At 48.0% G+C, this 26,990-nt stretch overlaps 1 protein-coding gene across 1 annotated transcript in view; it reads left to right on the forward strand.

Annotated features, from left to right (window-relative positions):
- Nucleotides 1-2,630: 2,630 nt before the first annotated feature.
- The window catches only part of GAD1 (glutamate decarboxylase 1), a 29,905-nt gene continuing 5,545 nt past the window's right edge, over nucleotides 2,631-26,990 (forward strand). Inside the window, exons 1-12 of the mRNA XM_072874374.1 lie at nucleotides 2,631-2,700; nucleotides 4,615-4,677; nucleotides 9,990-10,148; nucleotides 10,906-11,148; nucleotides 13,859-13,949; nucleotides 18,705-18,817; nucleotides 20,244-20,359; nucleotides 20,463-20,542; nucleotides 20,747-20,801; nucleotides 21,890-22,006; nucleotides 22,168-22,232; nucleotides 25,647-25,725. Of these exons, the coding sequence (XP_072730475.1) occupies nucleotides 2,631-2,700; nucleotides 4,615-4,677; nucleotides 9,990-10,148; nucleotides 10,906-11,148; nucleotides 13,859-13,949; nucleotides 18,705-18,817; nucleotides 20,244-20,359; nucleotides 20,463-20,542; nucleotides 20,747-20,801; nucleotides 21,890-22,006; nucleotides 22,168-22,232; nucleotides 25,647-25,725 (1,251 nt within the window). The remainder of the gene's footprint in view (nucleotides 2,701-4,614; nucleotides 4,678-9,989; nucleotides 10,149-10,905; nucleotides 11,149-13,858; nucleotides 13,950-18,704; nucleotides 18,818-20,243; nucleotides 20,360-20,462; nucleotides 20,543-20,746; nucleotides 20,802-21,889; nucleotides 22,007-22,167; nucleotides 22,233-25,646; nucleotides 25,726-26,990) is intronic.

Here is a 26,990-nt window from a genome sequence, read left to right on the forward strand (position 1 = left end):
CGGCAAAGCAATCGTCTTGGCTGCTTAATGCTGTCAGTAGGCCAGTCTCCTTTCCCAACAGGGCTTGTAAGTTTTTGCTCTTCCCCCGAGTCCTTCAGGAAGGACACGTCCCTGCTGCTCGTTGCGCTGCCCAGCACCACCCGCACGGGATGAAATTCTCTGGCTCCATCGGGCCGTTTCCCCTCCTCCTGTCTCATTGCAGATTCCTCCCAGCCCCTTACGTGAGAAGGTCTTTGTGAGAAGGGTTTGGTTTGGGCATCTGCGGAGCTACCGCGACGTGCTGAAATGTAGCACGGCCGTCCCCACCGCGAAGCGCTGGCGAAGCGTGTTTGGGGTGTGAGATGGAGAAACACAGATTTGGGGTTGTCGGGGGTACAAGACAACCGTTGTCTTAATGTTTCCCGTTTTGGCAAGAGGATGTCTGGTATGACATCGTAATCTAACGGCAGCGCCGAGGGCAGGTCGCAGCCACCCAGGTGTTCCCCTGTGGCCGGGCCGGCAGCACCAGCGGCGGTGCCTGTGCCTCTGCCACCCTCTGGCGGAGAGCGGGCGGAGGGGAGGGCGCTGCGGGAGCCGGCCGCGGGGACGGCGGGCTGAGCCAGCGGGGAGCTTCGAACCCTCGGCACGGCGAAGGGGGTGGCTTTGCTACGCTGCGTTTAACGCAGACCCCGCCCGGCTCACGCGTGGCCCGCACCGTGCGCAGGGCAGTGCCGGGGCCGCAGGGACGGTCCGAGCGGGAGCTCGGCCCCGTCGCCTCTGCCGGTGCGCGGATGCGTGCGGTGCTCTGCCGCCTGTGAGCACGGCCCGCCACCTCGGGTCGAGCCAGCGCTACCTAGCCTCCGGCGCCGCCCGCACAAGGGACTCGACAGGGGCCTCGCAAGGCAGAACCCCCTGCCGGGGCTGCCGGCCCCGCCGCTGCTGGGCAGCCCCGCCCGCCGCGGGAGCCAGCCCCGCCGCCCCGGGGCGAAGCGGGCCGGCGGCGGCAGCCGGGGCCGGGTGGGCCGCCCCTCCCCGCCCCAGCCGGCCGCCCCGGCGGTCCCCAGCCCCGTGCGGAGCGGCGCGGAGGGGGTGGCGGCAGCCCTGTGACTCATGCCTGCGTCGAAGCACATCAACCGGCGATTCACGCTTTTAAAAAAGCAAATCCGAGCACTTCTGGAAAAAAAGGTCATCTCGCATTAAATTCCGCGGCGCGATTGGTATTCCGACGTCGTTTCTGGCGGAGTTTATAAGCGGCGGGTCGCTCCCAGGCTGGAGTCGCCCTGTCTGCCTGGACTCCGGCAGTAAGAGTGGTCCGCTCGCCCCCTCGGTAAGTCTCCGCTAAAGAGCATCCTATTTTTTCAAACCTTTGGGAACCTCTTTCAGGATCTGGAGGATTTTTTTTTTCCCCCCTCCTAAAATCTGTTTTGGTCGCTGTCATACCTATAGAGGGATAACGTATTTTGAGACAGCCAGCGCCTTAGACATTGTGTTAACCTGTTACTTCACTTCCAGGCATTGTCTAGAGAATCTCTTCTGCTTTATAGTTGTTTTCTTTTTCCTCTTAAGAAAAGCGAAATACCTGCTTTCCATTGAAATCATTGATCCGTTGCGTTTACACGCGGGCGTAGATCCGCCCGGCAGTGGAAATGAATCGGTAGCTACCGACTTGAAAAAAGCGGCTAACAAAGAAAGCGCTCGTTCGTTACCGCGACCTTCATTTTCTTTACAAGGGGGATAAAATAAATCGCAGGTAGCCGTGGGGACAAAGAGACGAGCGGGGCACTGACCCGGCAATTCTCGATCAGCGACCCTGTATTGGTTATCGGAGCGCCGTGTCCGCCGGGAAAGAGCTGAACATCTGGCGAGGAGCGAGGGCTGGTCCAGCACCTTCCTTCCCCAGACAGACATGCCTGCTCCTGCCGCTACAGCCAGCGCGGGCAGGGGAGAGCGCTGGTTAGTGCTGGAGCACGTACTGGTCCCCATTTGCTGAAGCGTGTGTGTGCGAATACACATGTGTGACGCCTGTCATTGGACCTGGGCAAAATGCACCTTTGTGGTGGCGGCGGTTTGTCTGTCAGTCTTTCCTGAGTGCTTAGCCTGGCGTGGTTGGGGATCGGATGGTAACGCACAGAAACGGGCTCCGTTCGGGATTGTAGGTCGTTTGGGCTGGTAATTTCGAAGCCCGCCTTGCACGTTGGTTTCCATCTGACGCGAGCCACATAATTGCCCTGCTCAGCGGCCACCGCTATAATTGCGACAGACTTCATGCTCTGCTAAATCCGTCATTCAGGCGCGGGGGGTAGCGCCTCGGCATCCAGGGAAGGGACGATTTCGCTCTTCAGCCTGTCGAGGCATCTTCCCGGAGCGCCGCTTGCGCCTGGCCCCGCGGTCCCGGCGCGGCCGGCTCCTGCGCGGCCGGCTCCTGCCCGCCCGGCCCCGGCCCGTCCTGCCGTCGCCCCGGGACCTGGGCGGCTCCCGCGGAGCTGCGGACTGCCGCCCGCCGGCGTCCGGGCGGGACTCCGGTGCGGTTCTCCAGGAGACCAGACTACTAAAACCGCCTTTTCTTCCTTCCAGCAAATTCCTTGCTGCCCACCCCTCAGAGGACTATCGGAGGAAACCCCGGCTCCGGGGACCGGGGCTTTTCTGAAGGGATGGCTTCCTCCGCTCCCTCGTCCTCCAACGACGCTCCGGACCCCACCCCAACTAATTTACGACCCACAAGTAGGTTTTAATATTTTCCTCGTTTAAAGTATTTTGGAGGCTTTCTCCACGTAGGCTTGGAAAGACCAATTTCGAAACGAAACGATAAATCCGTGAAGCCCTGTTCCGCGCCGTGAGGCAAGGTGCGGAAAGTGCTCTACACAAAGGAACCATCTTCCTGGTGGGAGCGGGAGAGGTTGGTCCGTGGCGAATAAAACGCTGGGAGGAAAAGCCCACCTCAGCGGCCAGCGCTGCCTTTATCTTACAGCCACATTTGAGGGATTTAGACAATAAACTGAACCCCCAGATGGCCAAAACATCGGGATGTTGTAAGGGGTGTGGAGAAAATGAATCAGTTAAAAGAGCCAAGTTACACCAGTGCCTTAAAGCGGGTGTTCCCCCCTTACATTTTATAAATGCTAATGCTGCAGCTTCCTTTCAGCCTACGCTGAAGCCTGTAATCAAGCGAAATTGGGATGCTAATTGTAGCTTTTCAAAGCCTTGTATTCCTAATTGCTCTGAATTCGCCTTGAGTTATTGAGGTGTGAGTGGGAAGCAGAAGCTGCTGCAGGTGGATAGAGAATCAGTTTATAGCCCTGCCAGGCAATTCAGACCGTCGCCTACCAAAAATAAATGAAAAAGAGGCTCGATGCTATAAAGCGTCAGAGACAAAGAGCGGGCAACAGTAAGAAATGAAAGGTTGTCAGGCATAGCAAAGCGGGGAAGAGGTTTTACCCTGAAAGGGCTACGAGGCACGAGCACCAGAGTCATTATTGTCATTATTCTGCAACTGGAAGGAACGGGGGAGGGGGCGAACGGCAGCACCGGCTCTTGTTCCAGGCGGGGGTGACAGGCTCTGCTGCCTTCGGCTGAGGTGTCACACGCAGAAATCGAATTAACTGGCAAGGCGGCTAAAAATGAGATAACCTCTGACAGCAGCACCCCGCCCTGCCCGCCCGGGGCTCCCCGCCTGCCGGCACGGGCAGCGCCCCCGCCGAGAGGGCTCCTCCGCCCGGCCGGCAGCGCTGAGGCGCTTCCCCCGCTTCTCCCTCCCCGAGGGCCCGGCCGCTGCCCTCCCCGCCCAGCCGAGCCGCCCCGTCCCAGCCCCCCGCCGCCTTCTCCCCTCACGCCCCGACGCCTCCTCGGCGCCGCGGCCCCGTTAGCGCCCCGTCCCCCCGGGTCGACCCTGGGGCCCGCCGCGGCCGCTGCCGGCCCTTCACCTCAGCCCCGGCTTCGCTCCCCGCTTCCCCTGCGCTCAGCTGGGGCCGACCGGGGCGTGGCCGGGCCGCGGCTCACAGGGGCTGGGAAGGAGCGTGTCCCCTCCGTCGGTGCGGTCGCGCCCGCGGCGCTGCCCCCGCTCAGGAGCCTCTCGGCGGCGTTTCCTCGGGCGTGCACGGCCGGCGGGCGAAGGGCTGCCGGCCCCGGAGCCGCCATATAGTGGGCCGAGCCGGCCCGGCCGAGCTGCGGGGCACCAGGGGTGCTCCGGGGCGGGGGCCGGGCCGAGATCGTCCCTACGGTGGCCGTCGGCGGCTCGTCAGTCCGGCCGAGGCTCAGTCATGCAAGTCCGATCATCTAGTCAAATACTATTTTTCACCCAATTAATTCCTGAACTCTTTTGTGACCCCATTTCACGCCACTTTATTTTAAGCTGCCACTTCCCTGGAGCCCCGCCAGTAAATTATTAGAGTTCGGGTCCCGAGTGCCTGTCCCTCTCCTCTCGGCGGGCCAGCGTGTCACCTCGCTGTCAACCCGAGCCTCAGCTGCCCCGCGCCCGGCACGCTCCGGCGCCGCCGGGCTCGGGAAGCAGCCGTCTCTCCCGGCGAGGGGGCCGCGGGGGGCTGTGCGGGGGGTCGGGAGGGCGGCACGGCGGTCGGGCAGGCCCGCCGCCTCGGCAGGCCCGCCGCCCCATGGGAACGACTCCGTCCTCTCTTGCAGCTTACGACTCGTGGTGCGGCGTGGCTCACGGGTGCACCAGGAAGATCGGGCTGAAGATATGCGGTAAGTCCGCCCGTGCCTCGCCGTACGACCCCACACACGCCCACGCTTGGCGACGCGCCCTGCCTCCGCCAGCGCCCGGGGCCCTCCCGCAGCGGGGTCGCCCCCAGCGCCGCGGGCAGCGCCGGCCGATCGCCCCCGTCCCCGGGCGGCGGCCTCGGGCGCCCCCTGCCGGCCGCAAGGCGGCCCCGGCCCCGCCGCTGACACCGGCCGCCGTGCCCGCCCTTGCGTTTGCGTCGGCCGAGGCCTTGTCCGCCGCGGGAGGGACGGCTGCGGGCCCCGCCGCCCCTCCTGCGATAGAAGGGGGTGTGCAGGCGCGGCGGGGGGAGCGCAGGGCCCGCCGGGGAGGCCGGCGGCGAGGAACGAGCGGGGGGGTTTGGCCGCCTCTCACTGTCTGGAATTTTTCAGCCTTATCTGACTAGAAAATACGGATCTCCTGGGGGAAAAAGATTAACGAGAGCCTTATTAAAGAGCAATTCGTCAGCTTGCTGTGCTGGTAAGATAGCGCTGGCAGCCAGTCAGCGCGCAGGCACATGAAATGCAGGAAGGGAAACAAATGCACAATCAGATCGCAACGTTATAGCAAGAGATTCATTTGCAGATAACAAGCTGTCTGCCTCTCCAGATTTCTCAGTAGCGCCTTCGCTTTCGCAGACAAACAGTCAAATCTTCATTTTCTGATGGGGAGAACCGTTCAGCTTAGCCCATGCCCCTTACGAATAGAAATTACTTCCCATTTCCCCAGCTACCTCTTTTTTGCAGGGTGGGGGATTATCTCGCGGGAGAAACGGGCCTTTTTTCAAAGCAAAGATAAATGTAAACCTCCTGCCCTACTTGCCGAGTCGAAGCTCATTCGCTAGACGTTTTGTTACATGGAAATTTGGACTGGAAAATAATCGGGGTGCGAATGTTTAGCCCTGTGTCTATTAGAGATTTCATTGGTACCCGCAGGCGACATTAACGAGTAGTCGCTTAGTTCTATAAATAGCTCCTGATCTGGGTTTAATGGACCGTTTCCCTACCAGTCCCTTCAGTGGCTGGAGCGATGGGCTTCTTCATCATCATTTTAATTTAGCCCGGCAAGCAGAACTGATAAAGTAACGCACCGTTAGGCTTGTTCCGTGTTGCTAGACTACCGGGGTTACAGAGGGACATCGCAGCTTCCCTCAGTGAGATCGAATACACTGAAAATGAAGTATCCCACCATTTTGGATTTGAGAAAGGCAAAAGAGAGTGTAGTAGAGGCTTTGTGAAGGGAGTCCAAAACAAGCAGGGCTGCTGTATTTTTGGCTCGGGTTTGGTGCTCGGTTTTCCTTTTCTGGCTCTTTTCTGTTTTACACGAAAAATATACCCTGAATAGTGACAGTGATTCGGAATAATCAGATTCGATTGCGACCACGGGTTTTGCTCGTATGAGCCGTCCTACCTGAATCTCACACCTTCACAAAGACAGAGAGGGAAGGTTACCTTTGGTAAATATATCGAATGAAGTGTTAAGCTTGCTGAGGATCCTAATTAAACATGCTAAACAAGTTGACGTTTGACTATTACCGATGATATCCCCTCATCCTTACCTTTCACAAGACATCATTCCGGACCCTAGATATTGTGCAAACACAAAGCTATAGTAAACCAGGCGCCTCGGAATTGTTCTTTCTGTGTGTATCACACAGAAACCGATGAATTTTGAATGCAAACTTTAATTAAAGGTTGAGCTCAGAGAAAAGGCAGGTCTTGAACAATGAGCAGGTTCTTCCACCTGTACTGTATATTATGTGTTTGACATTTTCAGTAATTACGTATCCAAGATGTATGTCATTTCTTCTCAAACAACTGACCGATTTAAGGATTAGCTCCTTTCCTTTCTGCTTGAAAGCCACCGCCTGAAAAGAGCCCTGCCGCTGCCACACCCCCACGCTCTTCGTCTCTGCACATATCCACTTAAAAAAAGAGAACATATTTTAAAGCGGTTTAATGAACTGTCACGGCGGGCAAAGTATGGGCAGATTTCCCCCTGTGTCTGGAATTGCATGCTAGACCTTTCACTCCCACCTCGGCAATTATTATCGCTGCTGGGACCGATCCTGCTAACATTTGCTTGGCATCCGTGGAAATACTCGACGTAGTAAAATGGCTCAGGTGCGCCTTCAGCTGCTTGGCCCCGCCAGCTGATGATTCCCAGCCCGGCGAGCAACGCAGGGATTTCAAGAGGAGCCATGTAAGCTAGAAACTCGGCTCGGCTCCGGAGCGAGTGGGATTTATGCTGCCAAGTCACGTAGGCGGTGCTGAACCCCCCGGCCGCAGAGGGAACCAGGATCTCCTGCAGTCGCCACCGACGTGCATCGACCGGCGGCCACGGCACGGGCCGGGACACGCAGGTCTGTCCCTGCCGCGGAAGCTGAGGTCCTCGCAGGGCGGAGAGGCCGAGGGGGGTCACACGCCTGCTTTGTGCGAGGCCTGATGTGGAATCACGCCGGATTTGCGGTCACGTTGGGAACCGAGGGACTCCCTCGCCAGTCCGGTCTCACTCGGCTTTTAAAAACTCGGTCTCTTAAAGCGCATCGATGAAAATACCTGTCAGTGGAGCACCTGCTGCTGCTGGGAAGGGCTGCACTCTCCGCTGCTAGAGGAGCAGCAGCGCGGACGCTATTTCACACGCTGCTACTTGCTTGCTGGATCTCTCCTACACCGGCCTGACTTTTCGCGTAGGATGCAGACGAAAGGTTTGCCAGTCATGCGCTTTCCCGCGGCCGTAGAAGGAGCCGTCGAGGGCAGGCTGCCGTCCTTCCCTGCCGCCCGGGACGCGGGTCGGCGCTGGGGAGCGTCCCCACCCTTCCGGGGGAGGAGCTCGGGGAACAAGAGGGTCCGGCGGCCCCAGAGCAGGGGGCTGCCCCTGTCCCGCTGCGCTCCCCCGCGTACCTGGCCCTCCGGCTCTGTGAGGTACTGCTGTGGCCGAAGGGCCGGGGCGAACGACGCGTTATCTGCAGCCGACTGAGCTGATGGCGGGCGGCAGCAAGTTCCTCCCTTCAGGCTTGTCGTCTCTGCCCTCGAGCTGCCCCACGCGCGGCCGCGCAGCTCCGTGGGCCCCACGCGGCGCACGCCGACAGGCCCCGTGCGAAGCCGCTCCGGGCCCCAGCTGATCCCCGCCGCCTGAGCCCGCTGCCGCCGGCTTCGGTAGACAACGAGGGGGCCGGGGAGCCCCGGCGGGGAAGTACCGCCGCGAAGTCGTTTGGGCAAGGGGTGAGCGCCGCGCCCCGGCGGGCTGCCACCGCCGCCTCCCTGCCGCAGCTCTAGTTAGGCCGGACCCTTCAGCGAAGCCCCGGCCTCCCTGAGCCCGATGCGAGCCGAGCCGGAGGCAACTGCAGCCTTTCTCGGGTCCTGAAGCGCTGCCCCCTCCTTTCCCACCGGAGGCTCCGCGGGACGTGTGTCTGCACGCCGGGAAGAGCGCCAGTCGTGCGACAGGGAGCACGGCTCTGGCGGGGGGCTGCTGTTCTTGCAGACGTCTCTTCTCACGGAACTCTTCCCACTGAGCATCGCTGCCGAGAGCCTAGAAGAAAGACAAGTGGAAAAATAAACCAAAATGAAGCCACAGGACCTGGGGAAAGAGGATCGCTCCGGAATTCAGTCTAGACTGCACCTGCTTCGGTATCAGCTGCTCCACCTAATGAGCAGGCGAACAGCACGAGCTGTTGCAGGAGCTAGCGATCGCTGCAAGGATCCTTAAAACCAGTAACAACAAAACTAAAAAAAAAGAAAAAAAAGTCGTCGATCCTGGACGGCTCCTCTTAATTTCTGCACGAAAAGGGATTCCCTTAAATAGGTTTTTCTCGTATAACTCGTATTCCTAAAAGCATCATAGGAAGAAACTCATTAGTAGACGATCAATATTAAAAGGCAAAATGTGAAGTGTTCACTGAAAGGATGGGCTAGACAAACCTGCCTGCGAGCAACCCTCTTGGAGGCTCGTTAGGGTGCCCGACTGATGCAGAAGGGGCTGCCGGCCGGGGGCTCCATCTTCGGTACTGCCGAAAGCTGGCAGCAGGGTCCGAGGCACAGGTACCGTGCCGGGAGCCATTCGCCCGGCGGCTCGGTGTCGCTGCCTTTTCTCCGCACGGAGGTGCAGCCCCGGGGGCCCGCCCAAGTTGGAGGAGGCCCGGGCGCGGCGGCGGGAGGAGCCCGCAGTCCCGGTTCGCCGTCGGGGCTCCGGAAAGCGGAGGGCATTGGAGAGAAGCGGCGTCGGGGGACGTGGATGAGCGAAGTGACGGCGTTGCTTTTCCTCCCTCCAAAGTCCTCTTCTCTGGCGGACAGCCCCAGCCGCGACGAGCGTTGGTTTCAACTGTTACTTGTTTTAAAAGAAAAGAAAGAACAAAGGAGGCCGGCGCTGCCGTACGGTCTCCTCCAAACACACAGGCACGCTCGCTGCAGCCTGGGAGGTCAAAATCCGTTGCCTTCTTTAATAACGAAAAGCCCAACACTGTGCGTGTTTTAGCAGGCATGGATTTAGTGGATCAAATCCTGAAAATCAATTGTTCTCTCTGCCTTGTTAAAGTAGACGGGACTCGTTACTCGCTACGGGCCCTGCGTGGCGCCCACCGCCGTAATTCTTGGGGCGAGGGGATTTATTATTGCTGCTGCACATACCGGCAGCAGTTGAGATCGGGTCCCGGGCGCCAGGGCTGCGTCTCCGGTGAGAGCGGAGCCCCTGGAGAGCCCAGGGGTGATTAGTGTTAGTATCAAAGCATCTTTCCAGGTGGAAAATCCGCATCTCCTGGACGCGTGCTGGTATGTACTGATAACAGGAAGGTGGGGTTGATGAGTGCTACCGGTGTCCGTAGAGCTCGGGCGCTCTCAGGACGGCTGCTCCAGAACGGCTGCTTGTTCTTATGCCTTTTGTGCGTGAGAGCACCACGAGGAGAACTGAAAGTGGCCCTGATTTTAATCGTACATCATTGCCCCTGTCTGCTAGGTCCATAAACTTCGCCTGCAGGCTGAAATAGCATTGACTCATCCTGAACTCTCTTCCAGTGGCTGATTACTGGAGTGGAATCTGTCTGATCGACTTAATAAGAATTTACCACTGCACTAAATGACGAAAATTTGTTTTTTGCATGGCTGGGTTTTTGCATTTGATGGCATTTTGAGCTCTCCCTCCTGGAGGCAAATAGTCCTCATAAATACTCTTATTCTTGACCTCATTAGTCAGATCCAGAGCCAGCACCACTTTGAACTGTTGTCTAGAGAGCTGCTTTAGATATTTCCAAACATGTTGGGAAGCGAGAAAACTCTGACCTGTGCACCTTGCAATAATAATGTAGGGTTCCTGCAAAGGACCAACAGCCTGGAAGACAAGGGCCGGATCGTCAGCTCCCTGAAGGAGAGGCAGTCCTCCAAGAGCCTGCTGGCGTGCGAGAACAGCGAGAAGGAATCCAGGTTCCGGCGCACCGAGACAGACTTCTCCAATTTGTATGCCAGAGGTAAACGCTCTTTACAGCTTCTGCTCGCTCCAGCTCGGGCGCGTCCCTTAGCAGTCTGCCCTCGCCTCCCTTGGAAGCCCAGCCACGTTCAGACCGTGCTTTTGCTTGGTTGTTTTCGAAGGAAGGTCTGTGTGTGTGTCTGTGTGTGCGTGTTTGCTGAGAGCCGCGCTGGCGATGCGTACAAGTTTCCTGAAATGCAATTTTACGTACTTTGCGCTGATCCTCTGCAGCTCAGCTCCAGCCGTTCCTCTGGGGTCACTCCAGATCTAGCCTCCGGGAGGAGAGTAATTTTGTATTTTATTTCCTCCTCAGTAAAACAGCAATGAAACGGTCTGTGATTGCTGGTACGGGGCCATTGACGAGGAGGTGGGGAAGGGAAATCAGTCCCTTGGGGGGCAGGGAGCGTTGCAGGAGAAGGGCAGGTGCGGGCTTGGGGTGCTCTTGGCCCCTGGGCGGTGAGTGCCCCCCACAGCGCTAGCGTTGCGGGGCGTGCTTTTGGCCGGGGTGCCTCAGAGGTGCCCCCCTTGTTCCCGCGGGCGACCCGGGCTCGCCCTTCCCCACCGGGCGAGGGGGGCCGGGAGCTCCGGGGGCAGCGGCGGGTTTCAGCCGCCAAGGGGGGCCGGGCGCCCGCCCCGCCACAGCCAGGCTGCGCCGGGGCCGCGGCTTCCCGGTCCTGGGAGCGCTGCGGGTGGCGGGGGCTGGTTCATCTCCGCCTCTCGCTCCCAAAGCAGGCGCTGACAGCTGGTTTGCCCCGCAGATTTGCTGCCCTCCAAGAATGGCGAGGAGCAGACCATGCAGTTCCTGCTGGAGGTGGTGGACATCCTCCTCAACTACGTGAGGAAGACGTTTGACAGATCCACCAAAGTGCTGGACTTCCACCACCCGCACCAGCTCCTGGAGGGCATGGAGGGCTTCAACCTGGAGCTCTCGGACAACCCCGAGTCCCTGGAGCAGATCCTGGTGGACTGCCGGGACACGCTGAAATACGGAGTGAGGACAGGTAGGTTCTCGCACACTACTCTGGAGAGTCCCTCCTGGGGCTTTTCTGTGGCCCACGGTGAAGGGAGCGGGCTTGAGCCCACGGAGGTAAGCCCACACCCTCTCCACGCCCTCGACTCTGCCTCCCTGGAGGCTCAGCTCCAAGGCTGTCTGCGGGCGCTGGAAATGTCTCTGCTCAGAAACTTCAGTTATTGACGCTCCACCCGTCCCCGGCGGGCAGGGCTCGGTGCTGTTTGCAGAGCCCAGAAACAAGTTTTTAAGACATAATCTCTTTCACTTGATGAAATGCGAGCTGTCTCTATCTCCGGGGAGCAATATCATTAGGTAAATGAGGGCATAAATGACACTGAATTTGCAGTTTTTCTTCTTTATGTTCACCAGACGGTTAATGAAAAAGAGACTGAAATCCTAGGAATCATCAATAAAGGAACCCCGTGGATTTCAGCCCATTACCCAGGAGCCCCGCCTGTCCAGGTCCTTCTGAATCAGATAGAAATGCCCGTTTATAATCACTTCTTTTACTGGGTGAGCTGCAGCCAGGCTCTAGAGCAAAGTCTGCGCTCTTTCAGGCTGTTTGGCCTGAAACGTCTTGCATCTGTATCAGCAGAAAGCTCGGCTGGCAACAAGCCCTGAGTGCTGTACGTAGCCAAGCAGGTCAGGAACTGGAGCGCTATCGGAGCGGGGGCCGCGTCTCCCCTCCCCAGTCCTGCTCCGGCGTTTCAGGGCTGCTGGGCTCGGCTGGGCTGGGCTGGGCGAGCTCCGCTGCTACGGCGGGCGGCGGTCCCGCCGCGGAGCTGAAGTGGCGGGGCGGCGGGAGCTCGTAGAGGGAGGCTCTCGGCTGATAGCCTCTGGCGAGGCAGCTGCGAGCAGTGGCTCCTGAAGGACGGGGCGCTGCTCTCTCCACTGTTTAGTTATGCAGCTGTGACAAACCAAGGCAGTGCATTCAAGGAACAACATCGTGACAACAAATGTGGCGGTTAGCTTCCTGTCTTTTACCATTTACATGGTGGTTTGATTTATTCAGGAGTGTCAGGGGCATATTTTGATTTTGTGCCCTTAATCAAAGGGGAGCCTATTTCACGCCCAGACCCGTGGGTTGTTGAACAGGTGGCCAGCAGCAAAGCCAGAGTCACTGCGGTCTGTGTGCTCGCACCGTTACTCCGCTATTGCACTGGGATGTCGAGCAAGCTCTTCCCCTCACCCCGGCCGCCCCTGGGGCTTTTGCGGGACCGGCAGGACCTGTCCCCGGGATCTGAAATGCAGGTATCCGATCGGACACAAGCTCTGCTCGAAGCAGTACCTGGTACAGCTTTAAAGAAGAGCTGCTCGGGCCGTTTGACGACCCAGGACACACGCCGTGGCTTCCCGCGCCCCAGGGGCTCACGTTCTCTCTCCAGGCGAAGCTCCCTTTAAAGCCCGCGGGGCCGAATCTGCAGCCCAGCCTCAGGAGACCGCAGGCTCGCTGACAGCTTTGGGAGGTCAGCGAAATGTCTCTTAAAATAACTTCCCAAACTGTGCGTCATGGCAAGGGAGAGAAGTGCTGATTTGCAAAGCAAATAGCTAAGCCGTGGTGATATTTCTGGGCTTTAGCCCTGAGCCTCTCGGCTCCCCGGGGCGCGAGCAGCCCGGGCGCTTCGCCTCCGCGTTCCCCCCGTGTCCGCGGCAGCCTCCTCTTCGGGACGTGCCGAGACGTGGCAGCGCCGGCAGGCTCACGCCTCCAAAAGGTTCCCGCCGACATGGCTCGGAGCAGAATCGCATTTCTTTCTTTATGTCAAAAGATGCTGATGTTCCCAGTGTTGAGCCAAATGCGACGTGACAGGGTCCCTCCGGGCGTCGAGCGCTGAACCTCTCTCGGGCCGGGCTGTCCCCAGTGTGGTGTCTGCCTGTCCTTTCCCAAGAGAGCGGAGGTGAGGGCTGAATCATGACACCTTCCCCCTCCCCTCAAAGCCCGTCATCCCTTGTTAGGAGTTTCATCTCTTCATGCTGGAAAAGTAGACCCCAATAGCCGGGCTTATTGCTTATAAAAGTTGTTAAAGCAACTGTGGCTGAAATACAGGAATATGATTGACTTCAGTTTGATAGCAAAGCCTTTGCTTATGAGTTGAACTCCAGCTTCTAAACCGTGTGAGGGAACCGCCCGCGCCGAGGGGCTCTCGGGGGTCCCGCCACGCTGGGACATTCCCGCAGAGACCCCGCTAAACGCCGCAGCCACGCAGCGAGCAACTGGCCCCGCCGCACCCCTCCCTTATCCCTACAGCCTAATTACCAGCTGATGAGCCTTCCTCTCTTCCTCCATTCAAATGCAAATGGCCCCAGCACCTGCAGGTTGTTACTGCCAAGTACCACCGCCCCCCCCCGAGTTCACAGCACGGCGGAGGTCGGGGGGAGCCTCTGGAGATGGGCTAGCCCAGCCCTTGCAGGGGTTCGGAGGTGTTTTACAGGCTCAGTCGGCCACGAGGTTCTCTCTTTTAATGTAAACACCAGTGGTTCCATACAGGAGCTCCCTCCAGAGCGGTTTTTCAGACAAGACATCCGCGACTGTTGGTTGACGGTCTCCCCTGCCCATAAGCAGGGCTTGCTGCGAAAACTTCGCTGCGAGTGTGTTCGGAGTGCAGAACTGTCGGTTCTGTCAGAACACCTGGACGGTTTAAAACTGAAACCTGAGAGATACCGGTGGAGCTGTTCTAAGTTGCTCTCAATTCTCTTTCCAGGTCACCCTCGCTTTTTCAATCAGCTGTCCACAGGACTGGACATTATTGGCTTGGCTGGGGAGTGGCTGACATCAACTGCTAATACAAACATGTAAGCAGTGTCTTGTCGTCAGCGTCTGTGACTGGTGCTTAGAGGGGTGTCATCTATCATGGGAGACGTGTATTGTCATAGACGTGTATAATTTCCTTCTTTAAATGCCGATTGCTGCGTCTTCAGTAAAAGCGTCTCATATTTTTCTTAATGTGGCAGTAATGCAGCGAAAATAGTGATATAAAGCTGAACAGTTTTACATTTCTGATAAATAGAAATGCAAATATCCCAGAGCACATGGTAAGTAAAACATGCTGATTCTAATATAATAACATGGAATTATTTTTCTTCTCTTGGACCAATCTTATCTTTTCCCGATTTTTTTTTAAGCCTTGTCTCTAGACTGAGTAATTCTGCAGCTATCCATATATTAACAGTAGAATACAAACTATGTAAAACTTTACTGTCTTTTTTCCTGTTGACTTCAGAGGTAGCAGCCTTGGGGCACCACCTTCTCCTGTTTATGTGCTGGTAAAGAAGTGGCTTCTGGCTGTCTTCAAAATGATTAAAAATGTAATATTGAAAACTAATTTGATGCTAATGAAGGAATTGCTCAGCCTAACATTTATTAAAGTTCTATGTAAATAAATGAATAGAAGTATAAAAAAAGTAGAATTTTACATCTAGAACATATCGATGAGGAAACTTTTCTTATTTTTTCTTGACCTCAAAATTCATGAAAGCTAGATGTAAATGTAAGGTATTATGTTGAATTTTTGCAATAAAGGATGAAAAGAATGAAAAAAACCACACACCAAACGAAGTGTGAAAAGAATGACACACCCACCCCCCCCACCCCCCCCAACAAAAAAACCCTTCTACCCAGTCTTTATTTATATATTGATTTGTATATGCTCAAAACCGTGATGGGAGTCCAACTGTTTGGCAGGTAAACAGACTGCCTTCTGTTTTAGTCCTGTATTGGATGTGTTTTAACTCTAAAGCTACCTCTGTTTTGGGTAGTTTGTTGCTAATTGGCAGAACACAGGAAATGTATCTGCAGATTGGAAAATGAACAATATTTTCACTGGCCTATCCATGAGTAAATGATTCATTAAGTGTAGCTGATTACTAGTAGCTCTATGTAGATTACAAGCTGTGCCTGTTTTGTGACATTAGCAATAAAGAAAAATACATAAGGTGCTCCAGCCAAAACCAGCCTGCTCTTTGTAATAATCATCTTCTCACTTAGTTCCCTGTTTGCTAAAAATTGGTATGAAGCATTCAGTTTTAAAAGCTGATTGGGAAGAAGACCCAGCAACATATATTTTAATCATAAAGCAAGTATTGCAAAGTGCCTTTTTTTTTAACACCACAATTAAAAGCGAAAACAAATCTGATTACATTTCTAAAATAAAAGTTTGCTTAAATATTGTTCCTCTGTGACAAAAACGTACTTCAGAGAGTGTCACTTTTTGAAAGCCCCTTTTCCTTTGACTACCTTAGTTGTCCTAGCTTAGTTATTCTTTTGTAATCAGTGAAATTGCACAAATCTGATAGGGCATAATAGAATTCAGCTCTGTGGCAGACTGTGATAGTATTATGAAATATTGCCATCATTATTAGGAACATCGCACTCACATTCAGTTCTGAGAGAGTAACTTTTTTTTTTTAAATTAGGTTGCTTTTGCCTTTGTTTGGTTTTAAAAGTAAAGTATTAAATAGCTAGTTCTGTAAAGCTAGTTTCTGATCCATTTATACCTGAAGAATATGTCTTGAAAATACTTCTCTGCAAGCATGAAAATCGAGTATCTATTTGCTTGTTTGAGGTTTAGCAAATGCAAAATAATACATTGCTCTCTTTTTTTCGGCAAACCAAGGTCAACATGATACGCTTTCAAATAACACAGTAATTGCAAGTAAGGTTAAAGCAAGATGTTTGTAAAATATGATTCAGAGAGCTGACAGAGAAGGTTATTAAAAATAGCCAAATTGTCTCTGTGAGCTCTGGGGAACATATTATTTGTTTTGAGCAGTGTTCCAGCACAGAAGAGCAGGTTCTGACCTTTACCTAGAAACTGTTCTAGCCTATTTCAGCTACACAAGCAAGTTACACACAAGCGACAGTAACACTGGATTATGGTAGGGAATGTTTTTCATTTGCCATTTTTTCTTTTCCACCTATAAACAATACTTAAAATATTTGTGAACAATTAAAAATTATGTGTTTTCTTTTGCAAATGAGTTTTGAGTAATCAAAACATCTGTACTCTCTTAAAATTTTAAATTGTCTTTAGGAAATGTTGCTTAAATGTCATTGTGAAGATAATATATTAAATTAAACATAATAAGCTTCCCACGTTGACTTGGAAATAATGTATCAATGTGCTGTTCATAGCTCAATCACTGATCATAAGACCTTCAGGGTGGAAATTTCAGAAGTTGCCGTTATTCATCCAGCTCTAGGGATCTGTAGCACAGGGCGTTTGCTCACCATGCAGCAGCCAGCTGAGGTTAGAAAGCAATAATATTATCTGGAAATTATCTTTATGCCCACTGTTAGCTGAGACGAGAAAATTATATTGGTATTTTCCGTATTATGCATTTATGCTTATGAAAATGTAACATAGAAAAATGATGTAAAATGCTTTATGTTTATTCTCAGAATGCTTTTTACATACTGGCAAACAGAACAGGTAGTTAGAATGATTTGGCCTGATAAAGTGATTTGGCCTTCAGGTGAGAGCAGAATTAAGCCAGCACTGGCCACTACCAAAAAAGCCCATTCATTTATTCTGTTTAGTAAAAAGCTCAGACTCGTGACTGTTTTAGTTAATTCATAGAAATACCTGTAAAGGTTGTAACTGTACGAAAAATCTAATCAGCGTTTTTTGTCAGGAGATTGGTTCTGAAGTCAGACAGTTCCTTCCAAGCCGAACACATTTTCTGTGTTTAATTGAATTTTTCAAAATCATTTAAGTTTAAAACAAATAAGTGAACTTCAGCAAGATGTGATTTTTAAAATCATAGCCATCATCTAATATTGCTGCATTGGCCTTACAATTTATAATCATCTGCAGTCTTCTGTTATTTCTTTGACAGTCTTTGGAGACTCATAAAATAATTACAGCATAAAATAAATAAACGCTGTTTTACTTGGGTTTAATTATATTCAAAATTCCCCTTGTGAACACTTGATATTTTATATACAAAAAACTTGCTTAACATTATATATTTTTTGTACAAGCCTCTAAGTCTTCTGGGAAGTATGTAGGGATCAGTGTAAAAGGTCTCAGGACAAAATTAAAAATGCATTTAAACTGATGGAAAAAATCACATTGACTTAAACATATCTTGTATTAGGCTAAGGTGATCTATACCCTACTGAGTTCCTGTTAACTTCAGTTGGTCATTCTGCCTAAATAAAGATTGGAATATATCCTAGACTTGCAGTGCTTAAAAACAAAACAACAACCCCTCCCTCTCCCCCACCGTTAGCAGACACCAACTGGTTTATTAATGTTGTCTCTCTGTAAATATTGGCAGCACCCAAACTTCAGATCAGTGTTCAACTGTCTGCCTCTGACAGTTCTAATGATAATAAAAGCAAAATAAGCAGTATTTTGGCTTCTGAAACTAGCAATTACAACAATTAAATTACAAATGCTGTTTAATCTTAAAGGAATGTTTTGAAAACAGTGGTGTTGTTTTTCTGATGGACTAAGGACACATTAAGATTGTAGAAAAAAATTAGTATTTTAACTAACCAGTGTAGCTGTAAATAAAAGGCAAGCTTTTCAGACACACATTCCCTTCCCTTCATACCACATGTCTCCTTAAAGTTTGCCGTACCTATTCTCAAAATGTCATTTTAGTATGAGAGAGACAACACATACATTTTAGCAAAATTATTCAAGTGGAAGACATCAGTCAGATCCAGTGTCAGGGTGTTGTATTCTTATAGATTCCTTTGGAAATCACAGGTTGATTGTTTAGTTTCTTTCTGTTTCCTTTTTCCCCCCTCCTTTTTTACTTGGTGTTTTGGTTTTTTGTTTTTGGTTTTTTTTGGCATACACAGCAAGCAGAGTTTTTTCACAGCAGTAGCAATTTGTCCATGTACCTTGATCACCAAAAAATGGTTGTATGGCTGTCACCTTCCATCCACACATCTGTCTGTGACATCAGGGCATACCAGACTATGCAATGTTTTTTGCCCTCATTAAGTGGATACAATAGTTGACTGCTCACTTGTTTTTTGTAGTTGGTAATTAGAAAACCATCATTTATAATTACTCTTGACAGTTATTGATCACATGGTATTGTAGAAATAAGTTGTCCTTGGAGATCATCAACAGAATAAATCCACATAATTAATTGTATTTAGACTTCGAAGCCCTGGCTCAATACTTCTAATTATGGTTGTGTTTAGCTCAGTGAAGTTCACTGTTTTAATCAGGATTTGGCAATATGTTATTCCACAAGTGTGAAATTGGCACTTCAGGAAACAAATGTTTTACAGTACAATCTTGTACAGCAGTCAGCAGCACTATGATGGTAAGCATTAGGTCTTACGTTGGTTATATAGAAAGTTGCAAAAGAGCTAGTACTGCAGTTTCTATTGACCGATATTTCCAGTATTGTCTTCCTGAGGATTTTGCCTGGGTAGAGGTTGCAACATCAGAACCTCAATTTATAGGAAAACTTTTAGGAATCTTAAGCATTTTCACAAAGAAGCACAGACTGGGAATTTATTGTGTGTTTTTAGAATCTGTATTTGATCTTGTTTGGTTGGTTTTGTTTGCTTTATCCATGCAGGTTTACCTATGAAATTGCCCCTGTTTTTGTCCTCATGGAGCAAATAACACTTCGGAAGATGAGAGAGATTATTGGATGGTCAAATAAAGACGGCGACGGAATATTCTCACCTGGTGAGTTTTTCCTCTGTTTTGGTGGTTTGACTAAAACTTCAGAAGTTAAAATAACCATAAGCTGTGTCTGAATGCCCACAATATCTGCAACACAAAACAATGTGTCAGATATTTAGAAGTAGGAATTTCCCACCTGAAGTACATGCTTTGTTTAAGCATCCCACAAAAAAGTTGGAGGGAAAAAAAAATCTTTGAGTATGGCTATGTATCATGGCTGGCCAACCTTTTAAAACTTGACTATGAGCTCTGGTACATAGTTCGGCACACTTTTTTTTGTGCTTCATTTCTGGAGGTGCTAAGCAACTACAACTCCTGCTGACCAAGAGCTCTAGAGAATCATGTACTGACTTCTTTGATGGTCAGTGAGGATTGGGGCTCACAGTCAGAAAAAGACTGTGACTGCCTGTCACTTTCTGGGACATATTATCTGGGACATAATCTGACTGGATTCACAAGTATGATTCTGAAGACCAAGACAGTGTCTTCTCATGAAGGTGATACAAAGACAGTCAGCAGTGGCAGAAAAGACTGGTAAACCATGTGGAGGTCCTCGGCCCATGTGTGGATAATGTGGATGCCCAGCAGAACTCCAGATTTCTGGGTTTGGGGTGGGGGGACAGCATCCTGTTTCAGAGGATGAAGGACAATTCCACCTCCTTTTGGAACAGCCCGCATAAAATCCAGGAATGCATAATTGTTTGGTCTCCAGTCCCATCTAATAGAAAAATACAGATCTTTCTCAGTGTTCTTGTTGGTGAAGAAATATTAGAGGAATAAGTTATCCTAGACTTTATGGATGAGATTCAAATTACTGATCTTGAGGTTTGCATCGTAGAACTGAGCTAATTGTCCTGGGCTGTTTTTAGCAGTAAACCAAGAGAAATACGTGCTTTCCCTCAATTCACATTCTTCAAAAGTAAGCGTCAAAATAGATTGGTTAAATCACAGCCTGCAAAGTGCCTTTTTCCTGTAACTGACTATAAGGAAGCTTAGAATAACCAGCTCAGCTGTAGAAATCTACCTTTTAGGCATCCACTTCTACATCTACAGTGAGATGGGATAAATCCATCCAGTATGCAACACCTCTTCAGTCTCAGATAATTTGATAAGTTCCTGTTATTCTTGCTAACAAGTTGTTGTTGTGCAAAAGCAGCACGATGAAAGCTGAACTTTTTAGGAATGTGTTACAAAATGTTAGCAATTGAAAGAGATGATGGATAGGAAAATTCTAACTATCAGTATGACTTTCTAGAGGGTCTGTCCCTGTGCTGTTTGGACAGATGACCATGCATTTCAGAGATTTATTTTTTCATAGTTCACTGCCACTTTCACTGCATAATGCAAATGAGACTTGTATGTCTTTAGTCTAATATGCATTTTTTCTCATTATCACTATTTTATTATTCATTAATTTATTCATTCACAGGAGGAGCTATCTCCAACATGTACAGCATAATGGCTGCACGCTACAAGTATTTCCCTGAAGTCAAAACCAAAGGCATGGCTGCAGTCCCTAAGCTGGTTCTCTTTACCTCGGAACATGTGAGCTTAATACACTGCTAATTCTTAATTTATTGATGTATGTTGTGAAGATGCTTCAACATTAAACAACCACTCCATTAAATGTGCATATGTTTTGCTGCAGAGTCACTACTCAATAAAGAAAGCTGGAGCCGCACTTGGATTTGGAACAGACAATGTGATTTTGATAAAATGCAATGAAAGGTAGGATGACTGCTAAGGTTTTGATATATTGAATGTGTTCATCTGTTAAATTTGTTGTATTGTACTTAAGGACTGGTTCAGTACAGTGTGTCAAGTTGCTAATGGCCTGTTGAGAGAATCCTATTAAATTATTTCAACTGTAGCTAGTATTTCCATATGCACTCTTTAATTTTCTTTGTCTTTCTGTTTCTACAATAATTACAGAGGCAAAATAATACCAGCTGATTTGGAGGCAAAAATTTTGGAAGCAAAACAAAAGGTTTGTGTTTTTAAAAATTAGTGCTTAAATGCTTGGCTTAGTAAAACTACCTCTGCCTTTGAAGACTGAGGTTTAACTTTAAAAGATAACATTATAATGATATAAATGTTATAATAATATTTTCAGCTGCTTAATTATATATTCATGTATTGTTTAGGGAATTATCTATATGTCTTGCTAAGGTTTCCATTTGCTATTTAAGAACAAAGTATTTTTAACTCTTGAACCACATCTGTATTTTATGACTTTAAAAAATAACTTTCTTTTTGGAAATATATGGAAAAAAGTATGAAAACATGAAAGTAAACCTACTTTTATCCAAACTTTAAAGTTTAGGCAAAACCATCAAGAATTCTGTTGAAGTCCTAAAAATTCCTATAGATGTCAAGTATGAGGCTGCAGGGTTAGTAAATATAGCCAGTAAGTTTAATTTTTTGAGGCATTCATTGTTATTTATTGAATCAATGCAATGAAAAATCCATTAATTTTGTATAAAAACACCAAAGTTAGAGCAATCAAGATTATTATTTTTTTATTTCTTAACTTCTTTGCATTTTGGCACTCTATGAAATTGCAGTTCACATTTATTTAATCTAATTCAAAGTTGTTTCACTTTGATCTGATAGTTCCACATTTATTGCTTTTGTTTTGGATTGCTTTGTTCTGCTTTGTTCTGTTTATTAGTAGATAAAGGCTAAAGGAACAACTTCAAGCCTTCAAATCACAACTTACAAATCACATTTAATTGATTTTCCTTTATACTGCTGTAAAAGTCTCAACTTTACTTCACTATTGCCACTCTTCTACTAGAAAGTTTGAATCTCCTCACTGAAAGAGATTAGACAACACAATATTCTTTACCTTGTGACTAATTAATTTTGTGATGTTACAGTATAATAAAAACAGGGCTTGTTCCTACCATGTATACAATTTGTTAGTTTCTGCTGTTGCTTATATGTACCTTTCACATGGGAAGAAAAACAATTTTAGGCTGGAAAATGGGATAGCAACATTTCTAAAATGATTTTCACATTTTTTTTTCTGACAGAGGTTGGATTTTGTATTTAATATTTTTATTTTTATTGTAGGGATACATTCCTCTTTTTGTAAATGCAACTGCAGGCACAACAGTATATGGAGCCTTTGATCCAATACAGGAGATTGCAGATATATGTGAAAAATATAACCTCTGGCTCCATGTAGATGTAAGTAACTAAATGAAGTGCTATTATTCCGGCAAAAGAGGATTTTTGTTTTCACATGTTTTGTCTTGAATTAAAGTATTTATGACTAGATCCTGTGTAAATTGAAATATGTTAGGCTTTTCCAAAACAATGAGTCTTCTCTTTTTTCCTATCCCTTCCAGGCTGCCTGGGGAGGTGGACTTTTAATGTCCCGAAAGCATCGTCATAAACTGAACGGAATAGAAAGGTACAACATGGCACTTATTTGTAATACTGTTATTTAAGTACTTTCATAAGGTACATGACACTTCACAAATTCATGAAAAGATTAATTTGCTCAATAAGGAGTTTAAACACTAAATTAAACAAAAGGAAGACAGACACAAAAGGTTCACACTAGGAAGACTGAAACAATATTACAGAAGAAAACTGTAATGTACAGCTGAGTGAAAGGTAAGTTTTCAGCAGATTTGAAGGAGGACAAGGATATTGCTTGGCAAAAAGGAAGGGAGATTGTTCTATGCATAGCTTTGAAGGGATCATAAGTCTGGGAATGGGTGAAGGAGGATTTGAGGAAAAAATGAAGTGAGTGCTAGACAATCTCTGAAAGGTAGGGCTTTGAGAATAGCAGTGAGAAATGAAGAATCCAGAGAAGGTGTTTGGGCATGAATACCTATGACAGGAAGCTATGACATGGTCGGAATTTGGAGAGATTCTCTCCTGAAAGATGTTTGCCGTTATTTCCAGAAAATAAAGAGCATATGTTCTGCTTGAAAATGAGTATTCTCTAAATGAAAGTTTATAATATATATATATATATGCTTGCTTTTGTCTTGCTTTTGTGTATATATACATACAAATATACATGTGTCTACAATGAAGAGAGGAACACGTGGTAGAGACTGAATTAGCAGCAATTTTTAGGGGCAAATTTCAGTGCCTATAAGGCTGGAAAGGACTATGATAGCACAGAGCTGGTGCAGTTCTACAGCACCAGACAGAAGACTGAGGGAACTTACAGGGAGGCCAGAAAGAGTCACAGATACTCACCGTGTCTCAGGGTGAAGGGGCCTGTGAATTGGTGCCACGGGGGGATTACATGAAAGAAGCAGGAAGCTCTTGTAGAGGCCAGGGTGCAGTCTGCAGAAGAGTGCATGTGTGCCCCCAAGCACATAACCCAGATTACCAAGACGCCCACTGAGACCAGAAGCCAGCCTTTATTAAACAAATAATTGAACCAAATTTAAAAAGGCAAAGCATTTGTGTTGGAAGTGACAGCAGAGTGAGAGTGTGACCCTCCCCCCAGCCCTTACAATTCAGACTCAGGAGTCCCATGTGTAGTCTTTGGCACAGTTGTTCCCATACCCAATGATGACAAGGCTGTAGTCTGTAGAAGATGCTATGTTTATAACCCCATGGGTGTGTTTGTCTCTAGATTTCCTGTGAAAGTGCTCTATCATAAAAGGCTGCCTGTCTGAATAAAAATCAGAAAAGCAATGAAGAATCAGAAACATAAGATCTTTGCCATCATTGCAGATATCAGCTTCCAGGGAAGCAAAAAAGATTTGAAACAGGCTCTACCCATGTACTCTCAAATTAGCACCAAATTGCTTCCTTGAGTCAACCGTGCTGAATGTGGGCACTGTGTAAAGGCGTAAAATGAGAACAGTGAGCAATGCTCTTCCTTAGGGAAAACAAACTTTCCTGATGGTGGGTATCTCATACAGTAAGTGAAGAACAAGTACAAGATAAAGAATAATGTACAGAAGGACTGGTGGGAAAACCACGTGGACCGTTCTGTTGCGGGGACAGCAGCGTGTGGCGTGGCAGGAGTACTCTGAAGTAGCAGAATCATATCAACCTCTGCCCAATCCAATTTGCTAGTCGCTCGTGTTATGGCAACATGTAATATGAGGTCAGCATTGTAAAATACTTTCCTTAAGCCACACAGGTTTGGTCACGGTAGTTTGGCACACATCTCGTGACCTGAGGTCAACCCAGAGGTGCTAATGAAGACTGTAATCTTAAGCAAATACAGAAAACAGCAGGCCACAAAGCATGATATTATTTATTTTCTAGTCAGCTGGACAGATCTTCAAACATGGGACGGGGCCCACGTGTACTGCATAATTGCCTGTCATGGGCCCCAGCTGGGTTCTATTGCTAACACTCAGGACAGATTTGGCATGCCCAGAGACATGAGTGTGTAAGGACTGGCATGCTGCCACGGTACAGAGCTGGGATTGCCGGGGGTAGGACAGCGTCTGTCTGGCTGGAGGGATGTGCAGGGTAGAGAGTGACGTCTTCATGTTAAAATAAACCTAATGCTCCTTGTGAAAATGGCTTGAAATTGTCTTTGTTTGGAACGTTGGAAGTCAAATAAATGTGCTAAACTGAAACCATAGCGCTCTCAAAAGGAAATGAGCTGTTAGATAAATTCCTGTTTCTTGACTACTCCATCTGAATTATTAGTGAAGTTTTTTAAAAGATAATTGCCTCCTAAGTCTGAGCTATATACCTGCTGGTTTGCACTGCCTAAGCAGGAGATTTTAGAGGGATGGTGGGCTCCCCAGGTGTAGCACAGACTGCGCTCTTCTTTTGGCTGAGGGGTGCTACAGTCTAACCTAGAGCAGACAGAGGTTGGAATCGTATCTGGAATCTGGAATTAGTGGAATTAGTGGTCCTCAGACTGGGGTGAAGGAGTCATTGTGTTGCTCAAAACAGAGGAACTGTGGTTGTGTCTGTGTCCTCTGAGAGCAGGGTGTAGAAGAGGAGGACATATCTTTGAATTTTCTTTCAACCACATTGTAAGAACATGCATAGTCTATGAAATATGATTATACACTTTCCTCCTCTGGAACACACAGTGAATCAAGGGAACATTTGGTAATTAATTACTTAGGGTGAAGAGGTCAATGGATGTGCAATGTTGGCACATTTATTTTTAGCATCTTCATTAAACTGTCTAGGATAGTATGTTAAAAATACAGAACATCTCATCTGTTTGGCTAGTAAATTAGGTGATCTTGTGCATCCACCTGTGTTTACATGTAAAAAGTTTTCAGCTTTACATACAGAATGGTAGGATTGTGACGTAAGGTTTTACAGCGTTTTAACAGTCCATGGGCTTGACAAGCTAGTACAGAAAAGGCCTCTTCTGGCTCTAACTGGAAAAGCAGATAAGCATGAGGAGTATCTTTTCCTTTGCTTTCTACTTTTCCAGCAGCTGTTCAGTAAAGAACTGTATTGTCCCAGAATTCATATTATTCCCTTAATTCTCTGACACCCCCCCCCCCCAATCAGTACCTTGAACTGATATAACCTGTCAAACTGTTTTTGTTACTTTTATTAGTGCTATTTCTAGAAGCAGAGTCTTCTGGGGATGAAGTTACTATATCAGCTAATCAGCATAGTCTGACACTAATTAGCTGGTATTAGTAATAATATAAACTAATCAGAAGTCTGACATTGCAATGTTAACGCATGAAAAATTCCTGGACAGTATAGCTGGGAAAGAAGACACTTGAGACAGTAATAATCCATAGTGAAATAATCATGGTCAAACTCCATACATTTCCAGATGAAAGCAGAAAACAAAGGTGACTGCTTCAGGTTAAGTTTCTGTTTTCCAGACCTATCTGAATGTGTAATTTTTTTGCAGAGCCAACTCAGTCACTTGGAATCCACACAAGATGATGGGAGTGTTGTTACAATGTTCTGCCATTCTTGTCCGGGAGAAGGTCTGCCTTATATTTAATAATTAAGCAGTTAAAAAAAAAAAAAAAAGTAAATATCAAGCCCTACTTTTTAAGAGGGTAGTGCAAAATCCATTTAATTTCAAAACTTCTTTTGGAAGGAATAATTGTGTGGATTTACATTGTGTTTAGAAAGTTGTTTTATCTTTTCTGGGTTTTTTTGGTTTTTTGGGTTTTTTTTGTTAAAGCTGTAGACAATATGGGTCAGATCTTTAGCTGTTGAATCTTTGCATAGTCTAATAACAACACTAGAGCCATGCTAATATACTTCATCTCAGCATCTGGCCCATTGTTTCTATGGTATACTGAACATACACCCTTTGTCTTAGTAACTGGTCACAGTCTAAACTGCTTAAATAAAAAGCAACTTTTTTACCTTAACACAGTGGTTTAAAAGTTTCTCAATTCTGTTGAAAAGAAACCATGCTGCTTTTATTATGACTCCATATATATTTTCAGGGCTTTCTTCTAGATTCTTCATTGTCATCAATGAAAGCAAGACCAGTGTCTTAATTCTTTTAAGCAATATGTATTTTCCTTAGATGATTAAAAAAAAAAGTCATGTCATCTGTGGATAGGACTAATTCTGTTGTCTACTAATTTCTGGCATGTCAATTGCTACTAGAAGAGATTAGTTGAAGAAGTGGTCCCTGTGCATAGAACTGGGATGAAGGAGTTGTGGATTCCAGCCCTAGGTCTGCCATTGCTCTACCAGATGACCCAGCTCTAAACTGAAGACTGCAGCATTTATTTCCCTTTATAAAACACTTTGACATCTATTGGAGGGAAGCACTAGCCATTATTTAGTAGCATGCATGCTTATTATGCTAACTTGCAGGATTTTGGCAAAATTTTTTATTCTTTATATGAGAACTTTGGTAGGTGTTTTTGTATTTATCAGATACACCAGTGTCTTCGAGCGTCTTCAAAGAACCACTAATAAACTCTAAAGGAGATGCAAACCATTTTAGAATTATCACATGTGCAAGACTTCTGTGTAACATACAAGAATTTGCTCCTCTGTGTTTCCTTCAGAGATGTTTACCAGTAATCTGTAGGTTTCTATTGGTCTGCGGACCATATTTATTTGTAAGCAAAAAATGTCTAGTTTAGGTCATTTGTACTTATATTTATCACTGATGTTAAGTATCATAAAGCTGGACAATATATGAAGTTGAAGCCTTCAATTACTTTTGTTTTCTGTAGCTATCTGCTGCACTGAGAGACCTCGGCTTTATTCTAGTGTGTAA

Source organism: Ciconia boyciana, chromosome 10, assembly GCF_034638445.1.
Source record: "Ciconia boyciana chromosome 10, ASM3463844v1, whole genome shotgun sequence".
Taxonomy (NCBI): Eukaryota; Metazoa; Chordata; class Aves; order Ciconiiformes; family Ciconiidae; genus Ciconia; species Ciconia boyciana.